General features: G+C 37.4%; 1 protein-coding gene across 2 annotated transcripts in view; it reads left to right on the top strand.

The window, feature by feature from the left end:
- The window catches only part of VPS13A (vacuolar protein sorting 13 homolog A), a 105280-nt gene extending 93373 nt beyond the window's left edge, over positions 1 to 11907 (top strand). For both annotated transcript variants that reach the window (XM_040091293.2, XM_040091295.2), the window contains 4 exons: positions 4846 to 4931; positions 5522 to 5645; positions 7077 to 7151; positions 9100 to 11907. In XM_040091293.2, coding sequence (XP_039947227.1) covers positions 4846 to 4931; positions 5522 to 5645; positions 7077 to 7151; positions 9100 to 9150 — 336 coding nt within the window. In that variant the 3' untranslated portion in view covers positions 9151 to 11907. The remainder of the gene's footprint in view (positions 1 to 4845; positions 4932 to 5521; positions 5646 to 7076; positions 7152 to 9099) is intronic.
- The last annotated feature ends 13912 nt before the right edge of the window (positions 11908 to 25819 follow it).

Below are 25819 nucleotides of genomic sequence, written 5' to 3' on the forward strand. Positions count from 1 at the left end.
ACTGAGTCACAGATGTTGTGATCTATCCTGCTTTGGAAAAACCTTGTCTGTCTAGGTTAAAGAAAAAAGCAGGATCCTTACCACTTAAATATCCAACATTTGGATACTATGACATAGCCACTGCCCTATCCCAAATAGAAGACATTTATGAGAAGCTGTCTGAAACCAGCTAACACCAATTGTTCCAGAGAAACATGGAAGCTGGCATTGCTCAGTTTTATTTTAACTTGATTGTGACTGAAGTTAAAAGACAATATTCTTTTATTTCCCTGCTGACGCTGTAATCATGCTTCAAATGGTATGAATCCAAGAGTTTTGGTTGTATTGGCAGGAGACAGAACATCCAGATATGGTCATCCTGATGAGCGTGTAGATCAGTATGGTTTCTCCATTTCAGCTGCCCAAACCAATTCTCCTGTGTGTTCGGATCAAAAATTTATTAAAATAATTCTGCCAGTCAGCATAGGCAGTCTGTATTTTTGTTGTGAGGTAGGAGTTTTGCATTCTGAAAGCTGCTGTCCTAATTTTTATTTTCTTGCATACTGTGGCCTCAGATTTAAATGTTAACCACAACCACAAATTTCCCACTGTTTTTAATAAAACCAGGTTGATTTCAGAGTTACTGTTCGGCATGACTAAATGGAATCTTGAATACAGATGCAAACACGTAGTGGACATTGCACATTGCTTTGCGTTTTGTATAATGACATTTCAAATTAGGGTAACTGAAATGAGGAAGTAGGTGATAAAGTATTATCGGTTATTAATCATAAATGATGAGAGAATTTTGCATGGCGAAAAATGAATGTTTTACATGTTATTTTTTCTTTAACAGTTTTCCCCCTTTTTCACACTTATTCAAGCTACATCTAACAAGTCAAGAATATTAAATGTTTCTGTGGGGAAGACTGAATAGATAATTATAGCAGGTTAGCCTGCTGAAATTAGCAATTATACAGCTTTTGAAAAAGCTACCTTATAATTTGAACTGTAAGATGCATTCAGGATGGGAGTTTCTGGCAACAACAGTGGATTGCCTTCAAAATACACACATCTGGACAGTAACCAGTTAATAGGGAAATACGCTGTTAGTCCAGATGAAGGTTAATCTGAACATTAAGGGAGAACAACTGATTTATAACCACTTTTTAAGCAGTAACAGCCTTTTCAGTATTTTTTTTTTACATACTGTTTCATCTGGGATGAGTTCAAGAAGGATATCAAACATTCTGACTTAAGTATCACACATGTTACCAGTATTTTTTAGAACTATTACCAGAAGAATCACAGATTTTAATTTTTGCCTCCACTACTTAATTTTGCTTATTATAATTTCTAACTTTGTCAAAGGCCTCTCTGCTTGCTTCTCATTACATTGAGGGTGTGGTGTGATTAGTAATCTCTCCAAGTGCAGATATACCACTTTTAAGATGAGTATACTTGCATATATATATGCGTAACTTATCACATTTACTGTTAGATTATTGCAGTGACATCTAAGTAATTGTACTACAGGTTAGAATTTGCAAAGGAGGGGAGTACTTCTTGAGTTACTTCTTGGTTTACAGCTTCTGGAGTGCCTTTTTAAAAATAGATGTGCATATACTTAATCAGGTTATTAAAATGTTTTTAATTTGAAATACAGATATTGTGTTTTTAAAAATTTGTATGTCTTTTCTTACAATGCTGAAACTAACATAGAACAAAGAATGATGGATCAGTGTTACCTTTCATGGTTTTGCATCACCAAACAGTGGTCCAAGTTGCTGTCTTTCTCCAAACAATAGCTACATGCCATAAAAGTTTTAAGAACTATTTATGCATCTGTATTGTGATCAATTATATATAATTTTATGTTTGAGTTGTATAAAGCACTTCAGTAGCAGAGTGCAAGAGTGAGCTTGTTACAAGAATTGTCAGCAGTCTCCCTCCATGATGTATTTCCTAATGCTAAAAGGGATAAAGATTGTAAATAAAAGCTAGAAAAATCCAAAGGCAGAAAATATAAAAATAGTTACTGCTTAGCATTGGCAGGTGTTCCCTTTGTAAATTGCCTGTGCACCATTTCTGTGCTTTATTCTGTGTTTTATTTCCCAATTAATTCCTGTTGTCTACAAAACTATAAACACAGGTAACTTGAGTTTATGATTTTTGTCTCATAGCTAACAATGAGGACTAGTTATCTCAGTGTATGCCACGTGTGTACAATGTTTTTGTGCTCCACAAATCACATGTTTGGGAATCTTAGTAGAATGATACACTTTTTGTGGAATTTGGTATATGTTTAAATAGCTTTTGTTTAAGGTTGCCACTTGTGTGATTGTTAAGTACTGTACTTATATAATAATTTTCACAATTCCCAATTTGTTATCTGTAAACTGAGTAAATTACAGCAGGAGGACATGACTTATTGAAAATTAGCTAGTAAACTTTTCTAAGTCCCACTTAAGGGGATTAATACTTAGATTGATAGTCTTACTTCAGTGCTATGCAAAGCATAAGAAAGTTACTTTCCCCAGTGTGGGAAATCCTCTCCATCCTAATAAGGCTAAATTGCTAAATGCTTTTACCCTATACGTACTTTGAATAGGACAGAGGTACTGGTCATTCTATGTGATATTTATATGTTTGGTCAGTAAGTGAAATTTGTGTCATTGTCATGGTGTCTTACTGTTAAGTGCAGTTAAGTGTATTTTATACCTATTCTGAACCACGCTTGCTCTTTCCACACATTATTTTGTTAAGTTCTTGTCAGTGTCCTCTTCCATTTCCCTGTCTTTCTTTCTAGGCCACTAATTAAAGTCCGTCATAGCACAGACCTAGACCTGTGAGTCAGGTATCCTATCCATGCTGTCCATAGTCTGTCCATACAGCCTCCTTTGTCTTCTAACCATCCAGTGTGTTATGTACTAGAATGTTGTAGGAGTTACCCTTTAGAGAGGTTTTTTTTAGTTATTTATTTATTTAGGTCCAAGCTTCTAATACAAGAGACAAGGAGAGACACATTTCAGAGGCAGAGCAATGCCTTGTTAAAGCTTGAATAAGAAGTTTCCAAAAATTTCTTTTTTAAAAAGACCTTATTTTCCAAGCTCTTTGTTCATCATTTCTTATGCCATTCTTCTTGCTGAATTTATCCTGCTCTTGACATTAGCTCTTGCAGAAATAAATGCAAATAATGACTTATATAAGTAGGCACATGACCAATAGCTGTGATTTTGTAGCCGAGCATAGTTGGGGAAAGAGAAATAATTTGAACTTTCTAAGGCCTTTTTGGAAAGCTCTCTTTAGAGTAACTTGCTACTCAAATATTCATGCATTTTAGTCATAAAAAATCAGTATCTTTGGGGAAGACAGAATTTTTTAAAAGTCTACTTGGGCAAGTGGAATTATCCACGCAATCAAATTTGAAGTTTTTTACACCATCTAAATGTCTTCATCATTTTACTGTTTTGGGGAACACACATTAAATGGCTTTGTTTTCTTACCTGTTTTAAGAACTAATCTAGATATTTTTAAATTTTGGCATACATATCTGAAGCTATATGTTTATAGTTAAAACTTTATGGGCTCATACTAGTTTGTTCTAATCTGGTGTTGCTTCCAAGTTGTAACAGCTGGGAAGGATGCAAGCAGTTATGTTGCTATTTCCAACCAAGATGCAACAATATTAATTTGACCACTAGTTTAATCACTCACTGTTCAGAAAGTCAGAAATCCAATGGTTGCCAAGTCATGTGAGAGGCAGAGGGCTTCTGTTCTTAAAAAGTTATTAGTCTGCTGTTGTTGCTAAGAAGGGGGGGTGAGGAGGGGGGTGGGGGGCGATGTCTCTGCGGCCCCTCTCTCGATTCAGCCAGGTTGAGCATGGCTAATAAATGGAATGGGTACGACGGGATAGCCCAGAGATATCCTTTAATCATCAGATGGTAGGCAGCATCCAAAGACCAGAGGTGTGGTTAACCTGGCATTTTATAGGGTTTTACCTGGGGCAGGTAATTGTGGTTACAGGCCAGGGGCTTGACCTTATAAATCTAAGGTCTTGAACCAACAGAGCTTAATTTTGGGTGAGTCTATTAGCATCTTCCTAATATCTCACCTGCCAAGGTCTCAGATTTATTCCCTCCATGCAGGGTATCTGGGCTAAGCTTTGATCTGTCCCAGGTAATTCAGCTTCCACATGTTGTCATCAGTATTTAAAATGTGTTGCTCATTAAAAGTATTCTGCTACACATCAGTTGTAGGAAATTGTTAAGTTAATGGGGAAACAAAAGAATATAGAGGAATGCTAAGTATTACCTCAAGTGCGTTATTGTAAGTCCCACTGTCTACATGATAATGATGCTTATGTACAGTTAAGTATAGTTTTATTCTCAGAGTTAAATAGTCAATGTTTTGGAGGCAATGAGGTAAAGTAGGAAAAGAATCTGTAATTTGTTTGTTGTCTCAGAAATGTATTAGTTAGCACAAATCCAGTGTGCACCGAAAGTACCTAGAAAATTGAGTTCTGATTTTTTTTGAGTGTTTTGTTTTTGTTTTTGTTTTGTTTGGTTTTTTTTGTTTGTTTTGTTTTGTTTTGTGTTTTTTGTTTTTTTGGGGTTTTTTTTTTGGTCAGTTTTGGTTAGGATTGATTTTTATTTGCCTAAGTGTATTAACAGCAACCAAGTAGTTATGAACATTAGCTTCTACAGATGTTAGTTATATTCTGACTTTATGAAAGTAGCCTTTTATTTAAAAATATGTGCTTTGTGCTTTGTTACAATATATATTTTTGGAGCATTAATACCTTTTGAGCACAAAATTAGTACATTACTAGCATATTCAAAGCTATAAAACTTTTATCTCTTTTAGAAAATTGAAAATGGAAGATTTGCAAAACTCAGATATATTGCACATGCTATGGTCAACAGTACAGATCTGTTAATGGTAACAAAAAGGTAAACAATTTTGACTCCAAATATGTACTTAAAACAGTACTTAAAATGCCTTGATGACTGCTGATCCTTAACTGAAACTGTCACCATATATATGTAGACAGAATAATGGGGAAGGTGTGCCTAATGTGCTTATAATCTTCAACAGTGTCATTGTTCAGCAGGAGTGTTCAGTGTTATTTCTCTCCTATTTTAGAAGGGAAAGAAATATTTAAGAGTTCTTTAGCTGAGAAGGATTTGTTATAAACTGAGTTAGGGTAAAATCACGAGAACTGTGGGATTCACTTGTGATGGTGTCTTGAAGGAAAGAAAGGATAATACAGGAACAGTCAGTGTCTAGCAGTGGAGTATGAGGCATCCTTCTCAAATACAGCTTGAAGTAGTGTTAAAGTTTTGCTGTAAAACACAGTATTTTAAATTTTTGAGGGAGTTTAAAAATTCACTCTTTTGGAAAGTGTGCTGTATAGTTAGAGATCATGAGATGAAATCTATTTTGCAATGACAAATGAATTCACTTGAGCAAGGCTAACATGATAACTTCTAAGTATTTTTTACATTAATTTTTAAAACTAGTTTTATTTTCTGATGCCTAGTGGTGTGTTATTTGTGACAAAAGGGGCGTTTGGACAGCTGACATGTGAATGGCAGTACACTTACGATGAATTTACCAAAGAACCATTCATTGTTGATGGTCGAAGATTGCGCATTGAAGCCAAGGTACATGACTCTTGCTGTGTTTTATTTTCTTTTTGTGTTACTGTTTATGAAATTAAACTTTGAGTTTCTGCTCACTCTCCTCTGAATTCTTGATCTCCTTTGTATTTGAGATGCACTCAGAGAAAGGAGTTGAAACTTGGCATGGGTGAATTCCTCAGATAACTAGTCTCTGGCTGTTTTAAACAGCGTGGTGACTTGGTCTTTGCGGATGAGATTATTCCTTGAGCTGTAGGAAATGTTGTTTGTATGCACCAGTTCATGGTGTATTCATGGTCTGGAAAATGCTGATACAACAAAAGGCTCAGAAGATTGCAGAATATTTTTACTATGCTCTCTGGGGCAAATAATAAGATAAAGTAATCTTCAGAAATGACCATAATGACATATATTTTTCCCTCTCTATACAAATTGAAGAACGTTGCTCTTAGCTGCAATTTTTCCTTAAAAAAAAAAAAAAAAAAAATCCTTTTAATTCCTTTACCTGGTAAGCTGGCAAAGAACATAAGGAGAAAGATGACCACCAATGACTACTTACAGAGGCAGTTTCTTAAACTCTTATATGTTAACTGAACTTTATTGAACTTTAAATTTTGAACAAACTATGAATTGAACAAACTGTAGATTTGTCTGCCAGTGATTTGCTTCTGTTTTTTATAAGCTTCATGTGTGTAATTACACATATTGGTTGTCAGGACAGTCTTGATGGTGCACAACGTCATTCAGTTTTTCACTCAGATTATTTGTTTCTATTGCAGAGAGCATGAAAGGCAGAACCATATTGGTTTAGAGTCCTCCAAACTGGATTTCTGACTGCAAGTGAACTTTTACAGGATGAAATAATTCTTAGCATTTCTGCCATTTCAGACGATGCTGAATAACATATCCATCTTTACCCCTACACAGCAGTCATTTCAGAATCCATTAACATGCCTGCAGTATGCTCTTTGTTGAAATCTATGGTTGAAAACTATATTCTGCAAATAACTCCTTACATTTTTCTTTCTGAAGCCCAAGTTGCTGTTTTCACTACCTAAATCCACTACTTGCAAGTCAGTATTGGTGGAATGTCTGCTCAAGTAATGACTTGAAGGAAAATTACAAATTAAAGCCTTGAAGAGTAATGGATTTTATTACCATATGTACATTATCTGCCTTCCATTCCTACACATGTTTATAGACCCTTATCCAGGGACCCCATGGTAAAAAGGAGAGTCTGTTACTGCTAGAGTGTTCACTCTGCTGTGCTTTCATGCAGAAAATGGTCTCTCAGGGTATGTGCATGTGATGCAAACATACTCAGATGACTGTTCTTGGTACATGTGGCTGTTTGAACCATTATAACTGCCTTGATAGTAAATAGCATCATGGTCTTAAAGCCCGAAGTAACTAACTTCAATTTTGAATTATTGTTTTGGTTTGCTTTTTTTTAAGGAACGCGTTAAGTCTGTCTTCCATGCCAAAGAATTTGGAAAAATTATTAATTTTAGAAGTCCAGACGATGCTAAGGTAAAGTCAAAATACAATTAAAATTACAGTGGTAAATTTGACTTTAAAAGTGTAGCATAAATACTCTTAACCTGAAACTCTGTATATTTAAAATTCAGTGTTTCCACATATCCATTACAGAAATGGAAATAGCAATAATCTACTCAGTACTGAATTTCAAAAATACTCAATTCCAACACCAGACTTTCCTCTACATAAATCTTCTGAAGAAAGCAGTCTGACAAAAGATTAATGAAACAGTAATGCTAACAAAACTAAACAATCTAGAATATGAACTAAAATAGTACATTTTAATAGAACAAAATATTTGTAAATTACTCCTAGTTTTGTTCCAGGTGATGGGCAGGGGTGGGGTGTTACTGCTCTGTTCTTCAAAACAGGTGTTTTTGGGGAATGAAGAAAATCTTTTAAAAAAATACCAGCAGTTTATTTGATATATGATACTGCTGCTATAGTTATACACATTTTCTATATAACATCTTCATTTTGACATCACTAGTTTTGACTACAACAGATAGTAGGAACAGTTCAGATCTGCTACCAGAACTATAAGGTAGCTACTTGTCAAGTTCTGCATTGTTTTTAACTAGTGTAGCTAGTAGGTTTCACAAAAAATTAATTAGTCTTGTGTATATTTCAGTGGGGTGTGGTTCCCTGGAATCATGGTTTGAGACAGCTTGCAAAAGTTGCATTCACTCATTAGTTTAAGTTGCTTTTGCATCTTCTCGTCAGTTTATGTTCCTTTTGTCTTTGTGGGGGTAGTTTCTAGTTACAGGTAAGTGATAGCAGTTAACTCTTACCTCAAAAAGGTAAGGGCATTGTGCTGAATTTGCCTGTAATCTTTGAAGGTACTGAGGTTTTCTGGGTTGTGGGGTTGTTTTGTTTGTTTGTTTGTTTGGGTTTTTTGTTTGTTTGTTTTGGGGGGTTTTTTGTTTGTTTTTTTTTTTGTTTGTTTGTTTGTTTGTTTGGGGTTTTTTTGATGGTGGTTTGGTTTGGTTTGGGGTTTTTTGCTGTGGTGGAACAAGGGTGGGCAGTGCTGAAGTCCATTAGTCTCTCTGGGAAAGGAATTCCATCTATGCCCCAGCTAAATCAGGAACAATTCCAAAAGTGAAATTCATACTTTATATTACGTATATCATAAGTCTAAAATAAGGAAAAGAAACATGAAAAATTGAATACATCTTTCACAAAAATATTGGGGTGTATATTTTCCTAGAGAGGTCCAGGAACCTCACAAAATCAACACAAATGTTCATATGAGGGGATAGAACCTGATACAGTAGCAGGTTCTGATTTGTAATAATCCACTCATCTTTCTTCAAAGTGGTATGCACACCTTTTATGACAGACCCTTGATATAACTTCATGTCCTACTCTAGATTTCCATCTCATTGCCCCTTCCCCCAACCCTCCTTGTTTTGTTTTGTTTTGTTTTATTTTCTTTAATACTCTTGGGAAACTAATTTGCTTTCTGTGAACTGTAAACATTCCAGTATGAAATTCCTTAAAAACCACAAGATATGGTAAAGAAAGCCTTTTTTCTAAATAATGTATCATGCTGCTGCAACCTATTATTGTCTTCTGTCTGTTGTGGTCCTTACTTCTCTGTTGCCATCTGTGATTTGTCTGGAGTTGTAGATGAAAGCAGAGCAAGGATGGGGGTTAAATGTTGTCTTATTTTTTTCAAATCTTACTACTTGAAGTACAGACCAGGAAACAAGTTTAATTAGACATGGTATCAAATATTGAATATTGGTGCTTAAATGCTCAGTTTTCATATTAGAAAGCCAGGGGTTACACTCTACAGAAGAATTTCTAACACTGTGTTAAAACTTGGTTAGGGAAAGAGCAGGTAGTAAAGGCAGTGACAAAAACCAGTCTAGTTTTCAGCTGCTTTGTCTGTTTGTACCAGAGAAAGATTCTAATTTTTACTTTTTTCTTCACACAGTGGATCCTTTCTAAACTAGAAGAAGTACGAGAAAATCAGCCAAAATTGTAATGAGTGGAGAAGCACCAAGATATGAAGACTACTGAACAGCTACCTTTTAATTCCTCTTTCACATGCAGAACTGTTTGAATATCATCAACAAAAGCAAAAACAGGAGGGAGGGAAGATTTATCCAATTATTTATTATGGTCACAACAGTCTATATCAGAAAAGTACATGATGTTAGCGTAAAAAAAATTATGTAATGATAAAAAAAAAAAAAATTGCCAAGTTTTGTCTTGGTTTGCTTGATTTTTTAATATAAGAATTTACTATTTCATTTTTTTAATAGAAGCAGCATAAAGTGAGTTTGTCTTAACCTTTGATACTGAAATTGAACTCTGGAATAATTGTTATGGTATTCTTTGGAGCAAGTCTTGCCATTTTGATTTGATTGTGAAAATCAGTACTTTATGTTTTGGTTTTAATGTGACTTGAGGCTATGTTGAAATACAAACTTCTTTGTCAAAGGAAATGTTAACTTAATCACTAGTGTTGCAACTCAAAATAGAAGAAGAAGGCTACTGATCAGAGGATTTGAATTTAGGTCACAAGTGGCTGCTTAGTTGACAATACTAGGGCTTTTTGTAAATGAATGGACCAGGTCACAAGTAATTTACAGTACACTATCACTTTTAGTGTAAACTTTTTTATAATCCTACTCAAGGAAATGTTGCATCACCTCTATAAATTATTACAAAAAATTTAACAGTTTACAAGAATGCGTATGGGGGAGAATTAACTCTGCACTAAAAATATTAATAAAAGCCTATTATTTTAAATAGAAGTTAGTAACAGTCTTGCAACTCAAGAAGGAGTTTATGGGGTTATAAGTGCACTGTTCCATACCAAATATAAATGCCTTGAATTATACAATATTGTGTGCTACTCAAGTGACTAGTGAAGTTGAACTTATATTAAATAATAAATATGATGTCACACTTGCTTTTATTAACTTTTCTTACCCAATGAAACTTTTTGTTTCATACCCAGACAGCAGCATTTTATTAGCTTGAATGTCTGCAATTCTGTTTATTTCTTAGATACAGTAGTCATGGTATTGTTGAATCAGTGTTTGCTGCAGTTGATCCAAAAAGTACATGAAACAATACAGTGTTATATGAAGGTTTCCATAAAAACCCATATCAAAATCTTCAAAATATCCTGTACATATAGAAAGCACCTACTGCCAAAATATGATTTCCAAACAGTAGTTTGGAATATTTGTAGCTACAGGATAGAATTCTTAACTTTGCTGGTGGTCCTTGAAGTATCCAAATTGTTCCATTATTGTAAATCTAAAACAACTAGCATGTAACCTATAGTTGCAGATATTTAATTTACTGTAAGTCTTGCCATTGGTGTTGAGTAACCATTTAGCAGGTTACAAAATATTGGTAATCTTCCCATTTTCCCCGTAAATTGTAAATGGAATCAAAATATTATAAGGGGATTCAAAGCTATTATGATGATGGTGTTACTCCATTTGTACACCAAGTACATACCAAGAGTATTAACTCAGGTTATATCATGCCAAACTTTCATACTTTGCCTTAGATGAGTAGAGGTTTTAAGTGCACTGAGTACCATTCTTTATCTGTAACTTGTTTTTCATTTGTCATTTCTGTCTTTGGCATGATAGTTTATTTACTAGCCTCATAATGCTCTTGATAAGTCTGTGGTCTCTGCTTTCCCAGCATTTACAGAGTACCTGCTGAAAATTCACTTAAAATACATCTTGTGCGTACTTTGTACATTCCCATTTGTGTGCAGCTTTTCCATTCACCTGATTCTAAATATTTTCTCTCCACAGAGCCTTTATTTTAATTATTTCTTACAGTTATTTTGCCAACCAACTGATTCTTAAATCTCAGCTGACTCTTCGGTAATATTAAAGTGATTTAACTCATGTTGAAGGATTTATTTTAAATGTGCATATTTGTGGTTAAGCAGCTCATGTTTTGGAAAACATAACAATTCCCCCAGAATGGCTTATTCTTATAGGCTATAAAATACTTTGATCTTCTTCTAACTGAAAGCCTTAAGACAGGATCTAAAACGCCCAGAAGTCAATGTGGGACTTCTCTTCCATGTCCCTTTGTTTCCACTTGTAATGAAAATATGATTTTCTATAGGTCCCTTTTCTAATCTGTAATTTGTGTATTTTGACTTTGGGGTTTTTTTTTAATAAATATTTCTCCTAAAGTCATTAAAGAAATTTTCCATTTCTTGGCAAACACCAGTTGTCTCCTTTGACTCTGTTTTACCCCAGGGTGAAGAGAAAGGTATTTAGACTTGTACCATTGTGTAATTTTCTGGATTACTGCAGGTTGTATGCGATGTCTACTCTGCTGTGCCTCATTCCTTATTGCAATATGCATATATTTTTCAACAAGAAGGCTGAATAGATATGTTAGTTTTTATTAAAGTGTATATGCAACTAGAAAAGGGGATCTTGATAAAAATTAAAATGTAGGCATTTAGTTCTGCCCACTGTGGTGTTTAGAAGTATCTAGGCCTTTACTGAAATGCTGAAGAATCACTCCTCTTCTATATGACTGTTATGTAAACTTAATATATTTGAGAAATGTCATTTGGGTTCTCAGTTTGCTAGGGGTTCCAATTACCTCTAAGAAATTGCTCAAACATTCGTAAGTCTGATTGTTGCACTTCCTTTTTGTTCAGCTGCATGGCTTTCATGGCACAGCTCACTTGGCTTCCACCCCAACGACCCCTTCTTAATCTTGAATAAAGTGAACCTTAATTTTATTTGACTGAAGTGTGATTATTACTTGCTTCCTTTATGTACTGCTTTAATTAACAGATAATACCATTACTCAGATTTTCGTAGGTCAAGTCAAATCGTGTCTCTGAGAGCACATGGTCAAACTTCTGTTGCAGCCATCTCAGGAAAACAGAATGTAGTGGGTTTACATTTGCTAAATTTAGTATTTATTCTTTTTTTTCTGTGGGAGAGAGATTTGTAGAAAAAAACAAAGCAGGCTTAAGCTTAAAAATGAACAAAATGGTTTTATTAACACATATTAAAGAATTTAAAAAAAAAAAAAGTTGGGAAAAAGAAAACTCAGAACAGAATGAAACTTCAAAAGACTCTTCCCTCCCTTTACAAAGTGTTAACTTTCTTATAAAACAACATAGACACAACTTGTGATTTTCAGTCGGTTTCACTATTTAAACATCCATTACTTTAGGAGAAGAGTCTTTCTAGGGTTTTATGGAGACATTTGCCACAAGACAAAACAGTCCAGTGCTCCCAATGGGCCCACATCTGCAACTGCCTGGAGTTTTTGCAGACTGTGATGTTCTGTCAGCAAAGCCTCTCAGTGTATTTGGGGTACTGTTTACGGATACTACTTCTAGTCTGAAATCATCTTTGTCTCAAAGGCTGATATTTCCTTTTAACCCAGGAGTGGGGGCTTTAAAATTCTCAATTAAATCTCAATCATATTAGTCCTCAGTTTTGATTAGAATTAGCATTCTCCCCAACAACACCAAGATGCTCCAAAGAACAGTTCATTTCTCCATAGTTTACCCCAGAGAAGTCTGGTTAAAAATGTCCACTTCTTCAATCCTATTCCAATAATACTCTTAGTTCTTTCACTTCTAATCTGCTGACTTCATGCGGTGTCTGTTCTATGTACTCTCTGTTTTCTTTCTTCTCTCTCTCAAAAATTTAAAAGTCTCAGGTTGCTAAGAAAGAGCTAAATCCACCCAGGCCTGCAGTGCCATGTGCTCCCTGCCCCAGGCTGCAGGGCTGTAGAGATGCAAAGCTGCGCCAACAGGGGAAGCCGATGGAGGTCCTCTCTTCCACCCCTTGGTCTCATCCAGGGCGTTCTGGCGCGGAGCTGCCACAAAGCTGTAAATACGCGGCATTGCTGAGCTGTTCTTTTTCCTCTCCCCACTGGCAGCCAGGAGAAAAGGGCTCAACCCAGGCCGCTCCCATGCGGGCAGCAGCTCCCGGAGGCCCGGCCGGGCCCGGCCCTGACACCCAGATGGCAGCGGGGCCTGACCCGGGCCCCCCGGCTGCCCACGATATTACATCACAGCCAACTCCACAGAAAGAAAAGTATCTGCCCGAGATGAGCATTTTAAATGTCCTTTGCAAAGTCACATTGGCATTCTCATTGGTTAAATTAGCTGCCAATATCTTGGCTAGCTTTCTGATAGGTCCCTGTCCTCCCCTCCTGCCCCCCCCCCCGCCCCCCCAGCAAGGTCCTGGCAGGGAAACACATCCTACATTTCAGTGTAACTAGAAAATAAAAAAATAAAACTCTACCAACCCATTATATAGAATTAAAGATTTTAGAACTTACCTTTGGCTTATTGTTTTAAGACAAATTTTTAGTAACCAGATTAACATGTATAAATTCCTTTTTAGTTTTTTTTTTTTCTGAGGGGGGTGGTGGTTTGTTGTGGGGGTTTTTTTTTGGTTTTTTTTTTGTTTGTTTGGTTTTTTTTGTTTGTTTTTTTTTTTTTGTTTTATGTTGCGGTATTGTAAAAGAGATAATGATAGATGGTAGAATCACGGAATGGTTTGGGTTGAAAGGACATTACAGATGACCTAGTTCCAGTCTCCCTGCTGTGGGCAGGTACACTTTCCACTAATCCAGGTTGCTCAGAGTACCATCTAACTCGGCCTTGAACAGCTCCAGGGATGGGGTATGCAAAACTTCCTGTGGCAACCTATTCCAGTGATTCACCATCCTCGGAGGAAAGAATTTCTTCCTCGTATCTTAATCTAAACCTACTCTCTTAGTCTGAAGCCATTAACTCCTTGTACTGTCTCTACATGCTCTTGTCAAATGTTCCTCCCCAGCTTTCTTGTAGGCCCTCTTTAGGTACACAAGGCTGCTACATCATCTCCCCAGAATCTTCCCTTCCCAGGCTTAATCTCTCGGACTCTCTCTTCATAAAAGGCCTGCTCAGGCCCTCAGACCATTATCCTGGACTTCCTCTGGACCATCTCGAACAGGTCCATGTCTTCTACTAAGAGCCACGGAGCTGGCACAGTACGCCAGGTGCAGTCCTATGAAACTGGAATAGAGAGGCAGAATCCCCTCACCTCCACTGCCTGCACTGCTTTGGATGCAGCCCAGGAAATGTTTGGATTTCTAGGCTGCAAGTAATGCATGGCTGGGTCATCTGCAGCTTCTCGTCCTCCAGCACCTCCAAGTCCTATTCTGGTGTGCTCTCAATGCTTTCTCTACTGAGCCTGTACTTGCGCTTAAAATAACTCAATACTTACAAAATATTTTTAAACTTTTTTTCTCAGTTTCTCTTCCGAGATTCAGGTGATTTTAGACTCTTTTTGCTTTCTGCAAAGCCCTGAGCCAGACGCAAGAAAGAGACAGAGTCTTCAGCTTCTGATTTTCAAGGTTGTGCGCTTTGTTTATTGTTTCTTATCTTACAATTTTCTCAGTGCCCAACAAAGGTCTGTGCAGCTGCTCGGGCATCCGACGACTCCTCCCGCACTGGGCTGTTGCTATCTTTTATACTAATTGCTACGTGTTCTTTATTTATCATTATTTGCCAATACCTATCACTTATACTAAACAGGTCATCCCTACTTTGACCCAATCTCTTTAAACTACTTTGTGCCACCGTCACTGCAGAAAATGGAGAGAGGGAAGAAGAAAGAAGAAGCAGGAGACAATGCCCCAAATCCTCCATCTTGCCCCCATTCACTTCAATACTAAAAACACAAATCTACTGTTTTCTCACCCTGTGATAAGCTAAACTACTATCTTTCACACTCTTGTGGCTTGCAATCCATCCCTCAGTGCAGGAAGCCTTTCCCATGGACTGGGATCAAAGCCAGTGTCCCTCTGGGCTCTGTTCCAGGGCCCCAGACCCCCCTGTCCAGGTCCCAGAACTCCAAGCTTTTTTTTTTTTTCCCCTCATCACAAAGATTATGTATGTATGCCATTAGCTATTTGTTATCTGTGGGTTGTCTCCCTCACGGAGCCTCAGCTCTGTTCTTGCCCCGGCTAGCTCGAGAGACAAACTGCAGTTTGAAGGATTTTTCCTCAGGGTCCCAAAACCCAAGAGTGGCTGGGAACCTTTCCCTTAGCAGAGAGAGCAAGACCCCATTGATGGCAAAGGAAGGTTTACGCTTGATCTGAGGGTGAAACCAGGGCTTTATTCAGTCTTTCCTCTGTGGTCCTGCCCCAGCCTGGGTCAGGAACCCCTTCCCAGCCCCCAAACCAAGAGGGCGGACCACATGTGGCTTCAGCTTATATCCAGGGAAGGGGCTAAAGGCAGGGACAAGCCAATACTCAATCAGAGATAAGGTTGGAGTGGATCAAGGTTGGATTACATTCAAGGAAAGGAACAATGTGGGAGATGGGCAGGGACGAACTTTGGGATAGTACATTTTCCAGGGGAAGGGGGGGGGGGTATGGAATAAACCATTATAAAACCCAATATAAAAATGAAATGCAATATTAAACCAAATAATACACAGCAACGGTTATCTTTAGCATTTTTCAAAATTATTCCTACTTGTGGACTTGAGAATTTTCTGCCCAGTATATGCAAGTACATCTATGCATCATCTAGGAGATGAAGCTTTATTTAATCTGTGCAACTATGGTTTTGGTCACAATTTTTGCTTTTGTGACTGCAAAAATCTAAAGTTCACTGACCACAAACACAAGATTTTATATTTTGGATTTGATTGTCTTTATGGCAAATCTGGAACAAGAATTCTAAATATTCTTCCTCAAGGGAGGAGTAAATTTGTTTGCTCCAACAAGACTTAAAGGAATGTCTTATGTAATATTTTTTTTTTTATCTTGTCCTGATACATAAAAGGCTGAAACATATGACTGCCAGAGCAGGCATGATGAGATGGGACACTAATAGGCAAAAAGAGCGGAAAATGGAATTCTCTTTTTGCTGGATGTCTGTTTTTTTTTTTTATCTTTGTGCATGTTCACTCCTCGTTGCATCAAGGAGATTGAGAACTATGTGCAGAGGTTTATCTTCATGTATGCTTTTGATTGTTGGTTATGAAGCGTGACAATAAAGCAATATTGTGCTGATGGGTAACAGTCTCACCATCTGCAAGACTCGTACTCCAGCAAAGCCAGGCTCCTGCATTCATGGTGCAAATATCCCAGTCACATAATTGACCCCCAGCAAATATTGACTCTCAGAGGAAGCCTCTAAAAGTTTGAACATGTTTTTCTGGAGGTTCCAGGGGGCTCAAAACTGAATCAAGCAGTCCAGGCATTTGGGCATTTCATAGGCTCTCTTCTAATAAATTTGCTACCCTAGAAAAGTATTTTGTTTATGTCTTTTCATGTGACTGGAATTTTTAAAGTAAAACTCCAGTATCTATAGATCTTATGACAATAAATGCTTTTGAATTCTTCTCTGAGCAACAGTGGTTAATTTAGGACAGTAGGTTTGAAGACATAGCATGACATCAGTACTTCTAAAGGAGGGTTCAGGTAATGTGTTGGGAGCATGGATGATATTCAGATGGGCTGTTGTATTCTGTGCTTTCTGCCAACCCCTCCCCCCTTCTTGGCTGTCTCTCATTCAGCAAGTGGTTCTGTGTCCTGTACCTCATCCCAGAGTGTTCCTCACTGTTCTCTCAGCACAGAGAGCTGCCATTCGCTAATATGGACATGGTGTTATAGGTCAGTGTCCTTCACTTCCTTCAAAACAAAAGCATTGTTAAGAAGGGGTTTCTCTTGCTTTTCCAACACTAAAGAAAAAGCAAATGAGTCAAACGTTACAGACTGTTTTCTTCTGGAAACACTCCTTTTTCTGTACTGCTGGGAAAAAGGGGATCTGTATTGTTTAATATGTGAAACTGCAAACATCTTTTATGAGCAGGGAAAGGTCAAGGTGTGCTTTTCCCAGGACTGAGCGGTGAGAGCTATCACCTGGTGGCATACACAAAAGCAATACTCAAACGGAAAAGTCAGTAGAACTCTTTTTTTCCTGTGCTGCACAGAAATGGCTATTTTATGCTGATAGTAAAAACTATTGCTACATTATTTTCCCTTAGAAAAATGGCATTTTCAGGTACTTAAATATAGGAGCACCCCAGCACATCTTTTGAGGTTAATTACTGCTATTATGAGGCTGTTCTACTAACATGCTGTACTCACCAGTGTCGCTGGGCAAACTGATCAAGTGCCAGTAACCTCTGTGAGTTTTGCATGGTAAGAACAGCTTTCAAAATTGCCTTCATGTCTTTATTATTTTGTCGGAGAATTGTTGACCCAGTGAAGGAGAATTGACTATGCTATTAGTGGTGTTGCCATCTTTAGTGGAGGGATTTGTAATTCGGCAGAAAGTGTAGGAGGTAGGAAAAGGGCTGGAAATCTTCTAAAGATCAACCTTTACTGCTCTCCATGCCATGGAAAACTACCCACGAAGCTTAATGGCAGGCGAAATGTTAGTTAATGGCAGTTATGTTAGTGACTTGGAGGAATTTATGGCCTAGTTGATCACAGGTACCTGTGGATAATCTTTCAGTTCCCATGACAGTGAATGCTGGGAACATTTGTTAAATGCCTTGCTCTTGGAGAACTGTTGTTGTAAAGTACTTGAACAAAAAGGTAGTGATATGCAAGAGTCACCAATAATTAATATTTTGTAATTACTACTAGAATATCCAAACACTTGGTCTATGAACACTACAGGGTCTATATGTGCTTCTATATGGCCTAATAGACTTACCCTAATCTTTCAACTGCATTGCTCGGAACAAAAATATAAAAATGTCTAGCACCCTAAAAAATCCTAACTTGTTATTTTTAAGGCAATACTGTTTCAAATTTTATAAGCTATCATTGTAAATGCTAAATTAAAAAAAAAAAAAAAAAAAAGTCTTAAGAAAATACCAACAGGACAGCAATATAGCTATGTACATTCTTCGAAATACACCTGATTCTTATAGCTGTCAAAAAAATAACTCACAGGCAAAAATCAGATGGGAAGTATGAACACAATATTTTAAATGTATCATTTTAAAAATAAACTTTCAAATGAATTCTTTAAAATTCTTTTAATCCATATTTCTTCAGTAAATATAAGTTCCCCTTCCATTTTGGTAACTGATATTTTAAAAGATACCTTTTTTTTTTTTAATCAACACAGGATGTGTTATGAGCAAGCCACACTTTGTGGCTGCAACTATGTTTTTCTTTAAAACAGGTCAAGCTCCCTCAGGTTTAATGGCCTTGGCAACAGCAAAGACAAAATGAGTATTTTCCGTCTGAGGCACAAGTGGGAAAGATTATCTTCTGTCTGGATTCTGAACCTCATATAGCTCCAAAATTAAGTCTCTGACAGCTTTGACTTGTTGTTTAAATCATAGTCCAAAGCACAATTTGTGGTTTTGAACAGTGAAAAGCTATGGGTTATGGAAGAAAAATCTGGACAGTATTAAAATGAGCTAATATTGTATTTAAATGTCAACTTACCATAAAGACATACATCCCTTTAGTGGTGTTTTGTTTTGTTTTGTTTTGTGGTTTTTTTTTTTTTTTTTTTTTTTTTTTTTCCCCATTCATATGTTAGTGGGACAAAAGCTGTTTGCAACACTGCTTTCTGAAATGTGTGGAGCATACTTTTTCAAAAGTAAACCTTATGGGTCAAAGTAATTTTTTCCAAAAGCCTACTGAAATTATCAGCATATATTAATAGTTTGCTTCACTGTTGTAGTTTGTCAATGACCATGAGAGAAATTAAGTTTTCTAAACCACACAGAATAAATAGGATTCTCTTTGGCCAAGAAGGGAGCATGTGTTTTCTCTATAACTAATAAATTATTATAACATCTTTACATTCTGATAGTAGGATTCAACATAGAATCATAGAATCATTTAGGTTAGAAAAGACCTTCAAGATCATAAAATCCAACCTTTGCTTGATCATCACCTTGTCAACTGGAGTATGCCACATCCAGGTGTTTCTTGGAACCCCTCTGGGTTGGTGGCTCCACCCACCACATCCGTGGGCAGCCTGTTCCTGAAGCCCACCCCCCCCCCCGCCCGGGGTAGGCTGAAACTTGATACAAGTCTTGCAGAATATAATCGTGCATTATGTAAAAGGATACATAATCTTTTTGGTGATGTAAAGCATCAGTACTATTTAAGGAAGGTTATTCAGGCTGCTTTTATAACTTTGACTTTTTCTCAAGACCACTGAACATAATTGTTTTTTTTTATTATTTCTATAATATGGCAGGAAGAATAGAAGCATTTACTGTTGTGACCCTTCACCTTTTTGTTTCCCCTCCTCCTTCTTTCAGTGTCACCAGCTTGCTTCCATAACATTATCTAACTGGAAGCTGTAAACATACTTCAGGGCTTAGCATGTCTGCTATGGCCCACTCTTCCAAACAGCTACAGTCAGGAGACAGAAACTGTTAGCTCTAAATGGAATTAAACTACATTCCAATAGGAGTACTCAGGTTACTTCAAATACCTTGCCTGCACCACCCCTCTCCCCCATCCAAAACTTACTTAAATAATATTTCAAAATACATGGTAACTGGGCTGCTTGAATTAGAAAACTTTTTCGTGTAATGTAAATTTTCTAAAACAATGTTTTGAAACACCATTCAAGTTACTGTGTTAACTCTGGAGAGTAAAAGGATTGGAAACACACATCCAATGCTCAGTGAATGTGAAAGCTTAAAGGACCATAGAAGGAAAGATGTAGCAATTACTTTCACAATTGTATCCTGAGTCATTTGGCAGGTCCCCTTACCTAAACAGAATATATTCTAAATAAAATGTGCACTCAATAATTCCGGTAGTTGGCATTAGTACTCCAAGAATATCTTGACAAATTGGCACAAATGAGGACATAACAATATGACCAAGGTCAATGAAATAACTGCAAAGTTAATGCACACAACAGAAACAAGATGAAGGCATTATCATCAATGAATCACACAGACTCAAACACAAAGTAGTAACCAGTAATCACTAAAGTGTTCCCCACAGAAGCCGCTAAATAAAAATTCAGTTGCTTGTGCCTTAGCCTAGTTGTTGCTGACGTAATAAAACCCTTTAACTTTCTTTTGAATAATCTTTGCTATTACCCCAAAATAAACATAGGGATTAAGATCTGAAGACAAATGCAAATATCAGTCTAGTTATAGTGTTTACCAACAGTACTCTATCCCCAGTCTCTTCATCCATGCCATTTATATCACACAGCAAAGAGAAACACTGAAAATAAAAATGTTTCAGACTTAAATATTTTTAATATAAAAGATGAGGCATTTAGTTTCTCATCTGACTGTGCAGTAATTCTCAATATTACTCTCCTTACCTCCACAAATCTTACGGTTTTAATGGCTGGGTTTAAATTTTAGGGTAACATTCCTGTGCCTCGGTAAAATGTGTGTGTATGAGCTGGGCAGGATTCCTCTCTGCAATCTACCTTCCCACCACTAGACGTCAACGTTAGATCATTGAAAACCCTAAGAAGTGCAGCCGTCCTAGGATTAGAACAGAAGATAGGAGGTGTATTCAAAATCTTACACCATGGTTGTAGCATAAACATTCCTTTATTTATGCACCAATTCGTCTCTCCCTTTTCCTTTCATGGAAAAGCGAGGACTTTGATGTATTCTTCCCTTGCTGCCTCAGATCCTCAAATTTGGGCTTCAGGATAAAAAATATTTACAGTACAACCACTTGCTCAGAAAAGTTTTCTCTTAAGAAAAAGAAAATTCCTCCTCTACAGTAATGTAACAAACTATTGTTGAGATTTCATCTGTAAGTAACAGTAAAAGCAAGATTCAATAAAATTAAAAATAAAACTAATTTCTGATTGTGACTGATTTCTTAGAAAATGAGGCTACAGTAGATTGTTAAAAGACATACTTCTTCAATATAGGATTATTTAAGGAAAATGCAGACAAACATATGATAAGAATGATAATGCTTGACACAGAGGAGCAGATTGCCTGTGTGTAACTCTTCTGAATTAAATTTTACCATAAATGATAATCTAAATAATTCTTGCTGAAATTTAACCCTATTACTTCTTAGCCTCAGCAGAAATAGAAATGTACTTTTTCTGTTTTCAGAATAAGGCTTCCCCCTCCCCCTCTCCCCCACCAATTAAATAATTTGAAAACTGGTGGAGAAACTTATCGTCATTCATATTTATATGCATTCATTCTTATTTGTATGCAAAACATTTCATGTAACTGAACTGTCTGAGCTGCCTGCTTGTTGTCAATATATTTTGTACAGCTGTTTTTCATTATTTTCCTCAAGGGAAATTCAGTTATGCACAAGCTCTGTTGATTTCAGATTTGGGAGGAATGATGGTTCCAGTATCTTTAGAAAGCCTAAAATTAGTTAGTTTCATCTCTCCAGCTTAAAATTTGCTTTATGCCACTGACAGGTACTTCTGCATAGAGACGGGTGTAACTAATAAAATCAGAGTGAAACCATCTCTTCTTTATGAGCCAGCATGTGCCCAGGTGGCAAAGGCCAATGTCATTCTGGCCTGTATCAGAAACAGCATGGATGACAGGGCCAGGAGAGGGATTGTCCCCTGTATTCAACACTCTGGAGGCCACACCTTGAATCCTGTGTTCAGTTTTGGGCCCCTCACTCACTACAGGAAGGACACTGAGCATGTCCAGAGAAGGGGAGCAGAGCAGGTAAAGGGTCTGGAGCACAAATCCAGTGAGGAGCAGCTGAGGAAGCTGGGGCTGTTTAGGCTGGAGGAAATGAGGCTCATGGGATATCTTCCTATTTGCACTCTACATCCCTTTGAATGGAGGCTGTAGTGAGGTGGGGGTCGGCCTCTTCTTCCAAGTGATAAGTGAGAGGATGAGGCAAAATTGCCTTGATTTGGACCAGGGGAGATTAATATTGAATAAAAGGAAAAAAACCTTAACTGAAATTGTTCAGAACAGAGGCTACCCGGGGTTGAATCACCAGACCCGCAGGTGTTTGAATGCTGTGCAGAAGTGGCACCTTGAAACACTGTTTAGTGGTGGACTTGGTAGTGTTAGGTTAATGCTTGGACACAATGATCTTAAGGGTTTTTTTAAAATGAAAAAATTCTATGATTATCTTCTTTAAGTCTTGCTTGTTGCTGTAATTAGGCATGATAATTACTGCTTAGAGGAGTCTAAGAGATGTGTCTGTTGTAGAATTCTTGAATTCATAGAGTCATAAAAAATGTTTGGGATTTTAAAGATGTATTAGTTTCAACATGCCTACCATGGGCAGGACCACCTTTCACTAGACCAGGTTTCTGAGACATCCTCCAGTCTGACCTTGAAGACTCAGGGATAGGAGTCGTACAAACTACTCAGCAATTTCTTTCTCATATCTAGTCTAAACCTGCTTTCTTTCAGTTTAAAGCTGTTTCCGCCATCTTCCCGAACCTTCCCAGAATTCATTGACTGTCTCAGTTTGTCTTTCCAGCAATGTCACTTTATTCACTACCACTTCTTTCATCATTTAATTAATTAGAATATCACACTACTGCAAGAATGGATTGCTATTGGCACATTTCCCTCTTTATTTTTATAATCTTCCAGTCAGTGAGACTGGGCATCACAAAGGAACCTAGGAGAAATCAAGCAGTTTCAATCCTTGAATGCATTTAGTTTTCAAGTAAATGACTGCTATTGAATATTTGAACCTCTTAAATGTCAACCATGCCATGTATGACGTCCTGCACCTGGGCTGGGGTGTCTACCAGTGTAGACAGAGGTACAAAACAGAGTGAGAGCAGCCCTGAGGAGAAGACTACTGGGGATACTGGTGGATGACAAACTAAATATGAGCCAGGAAGGTGTGCTTGCACCCCAGAAAGCCAACTACATCCAACTGACCAGTGTAGCCAACAGGTTGAGAGTGATCTCTTGAGATCCCACACAGGTATACTCCATACAGCTTTAAAATCCCCAGTATAAGAAAGACCTGTTGGAGTGGGTCCAGTGAACAGAGACAGACTTTTTATTGGGGTCTGTAGAGGAAGGACAAGGGGCAACGGTTTTACAATGAAAGTGGGTAAATTTAGTTTGGATATAAGGGAGAAAAATTTTTATGTTGAGGGTGGTGAGACACTGGAACAAGTTGCCCAGAGAATCTGTGTATGCCCTATTGCTGGATGTGTTTGATTTGATGTTGGACGAGGCTCTGAGTAACCTGGTCTAGTGGAAAGTGCCCCCATAGTAGAACATTGGACTAAAGGATCTTTAAAAGTATCTTCCAAACCAAAACATACCATGATTTGAAGCATCTTCTGTAACTGTTGAACTGGTATATATTAATGTTTGCCAATACTTTTAGTGGTCAGCAAAAGAATTGTTCTAAAATTCATTAATATTATAATAAATTATTCAGTGGAATATAAATTTGTTACAGTTAATTCAGTTGGCCTACAGTTTTCCCCGTACACTGATAGATATTATCAAAAGTTTTTACCTTAGATCCAATGTAAAAAGCTTTCTTCCCTGCCTCTTATTGAGGATGCAGATGGGAGTGATGCATCCAGATCTGGCTTTGATCTAGAACAATGAATTCCTGGGTCTGTGGAGGACCAGGCACAACCATGTTGTTTCTCAAACCTTCTGACTCTTGTAACAGGACAGTTGTGATTAGAAGAGAGTGTCCTGAAAAGCTGGGGCAAAGCTGTGCTGAGCCAACTTATTTTTCTGCCTTGACACTCTTGCTCAGTCCAACCCCCCTTCCAACAGCTTACCTTCTAGGTGAGGGTCTCAAAGGCTGCTGTGCATGTGTGAACAAAGTCGTATGAACCATCTAATTTACATAGGAAGTAAATCATTACACACCCACAAACACGAGCACACAAACCCTCAAACAAAACACCTGCCTCTCTCTCACTCCCCCATCAGTAGGTCTGGGGAGAGAATTGGAAAGGTAAAAGGTAGAAAACTTATGGGTTGAGATAAAAACAGATTAATATGAAAAGCAGAAGCCATGAACACAAGCAAAACAAAACAAGGAATTAATTATCTAATTCCTGTGGGCAGACAGGGGTTCAGCCATCCCCAGGAGTGCAGGATCCCATGTTACAGTGACCTGGGAAGAAGATAAATGTCATCACTCCAAACAACTGCCCCTTCCTCCTTTCCCCCCAAGTTTATATTCTGAGCATCCTATCGTATGGTTTGGAACACCCTTTTGGTCCGTTGCACCACCTGTCCTGGCTGTGTCACCTCCCAGCCTCCCAACTGCCTTGCCAGTATGGTAGTATGGAAAGCAGAAAAGGTCCTGTCTCTGCATAAAATCCGCTGGGCAATAACAAAAACATCTCTTATATCAGCACTGACTAGAAGGTTATAGGTCCTGTGTCTTGACAGTACAGTTTCTCCATATATTCAACCTTACCAGGGGAAAGAGGTGCAGAATAATTTTGATTACGAATTACTGTTACTTCAGTTTACTGAAGACACAGAACAGACATCCTTTTGTAGAGAACCAAAAGGGTACTGTCATGAAAAGGCACATCACAGCATTTTGAGTGGGTTTGACTCTGGCTTCATTCCATACTAAAACTTTGCACATCTAAGGGGGTTTCATGTATTTGCAGCTGTAAAACCAGCTTTGTAATCAGGGTCTTGTCAAAAGAATGATTTCATAAGCATCTGCATTTGCAAACCTCAGTCACATTACATGGCCAAGAATATAACAAAAGGAGGTTGACACAGATGGCTAGTCTCATGGTAGGATTTAAAGAAAAGATAAGTCCTACAATGAATTGAAAAATTACTTAAAGCACCAAGTGATTATAGTATTATGGATATGTCTTCCTCATTCTCAGTAAATAGGCATGTTACTAATAAAAAATTCTTGTGGTGTGGATTATAGTGGATAATAGAGCATGAAAGCAAGATACAGGAATGTTCCTTAAAATGCAGTCCTCAAGATAAATGAGTATGCATAACACTAGGAGACAGCTTAGAATAAATAATCCAGCCAGGATCTGATGGAAGAGGGTATTAACATCAAACACACTCCAAAATGTCCTTAGAAGCAGAAGAAAGTCCTTCAAAGGGCAGTAAGATAGTTCTGTAGTTTTTTATACTGGGGAAACCAGCATTTTAACCAAGAGGCAGGTGTTTTGTTTGAGGGTTTGTGTGCTCGTGTTTGTGGGTGTGTAATGATTTACGACTAACAGGAAACATTCATTGTAAGTAAGACCAGTGCAATGCCAGCTGTTTCAGCTTGACTACTGTAACAATTGAAATAAATTATTCGTCTAGAAAATTTGGCATGCTAGAAAATACCAATGTGAAACAATAGGATTATAATTGGAAATTGATTGCTTTAGATGTAGTTTTAAATAAAATTGATTATCAAATTTTGATATAAGCTATAGCTAAGTTACAGATTTTCCATATTGCATTCATCGTCAAGATAAATAATTGCAACTGAACTGAAAATCTCTAAATCATTGGAAAATTAAGTGCCCAATCTGTATTCACCGCTCCTCCAGTATCTACGATCCAGTTCTGCTAACCACTACTTTCTTTTTTTTTTACATTGTTGTATCTCTCCCATTGACAAGTTTTTGAGGAGTATTGCAAGTACGTAGACATTGAATCTATAGCTCCAACTATTACAGTAGCTATAGCCATACTAGTGTGATAAAATGCTTAAATGTCCCTTTTCTCCCCTCTTGTTAA

The sequence above is a fragment of the Hirundo rustica genome, chromosome Z (genome assembly GCF_015227805.2).
Source record: "Hirundo rustica isolate bHirRus1 chromosome Z, bHirRus1.pri.v3, whole genome shotgun sequence".
Lineage (NCBI taxonomy): Eukaryota > Metazoa > Chordata > Aves > Passeriformes > Hirundinidae > Hirundo > Hirundo rustica.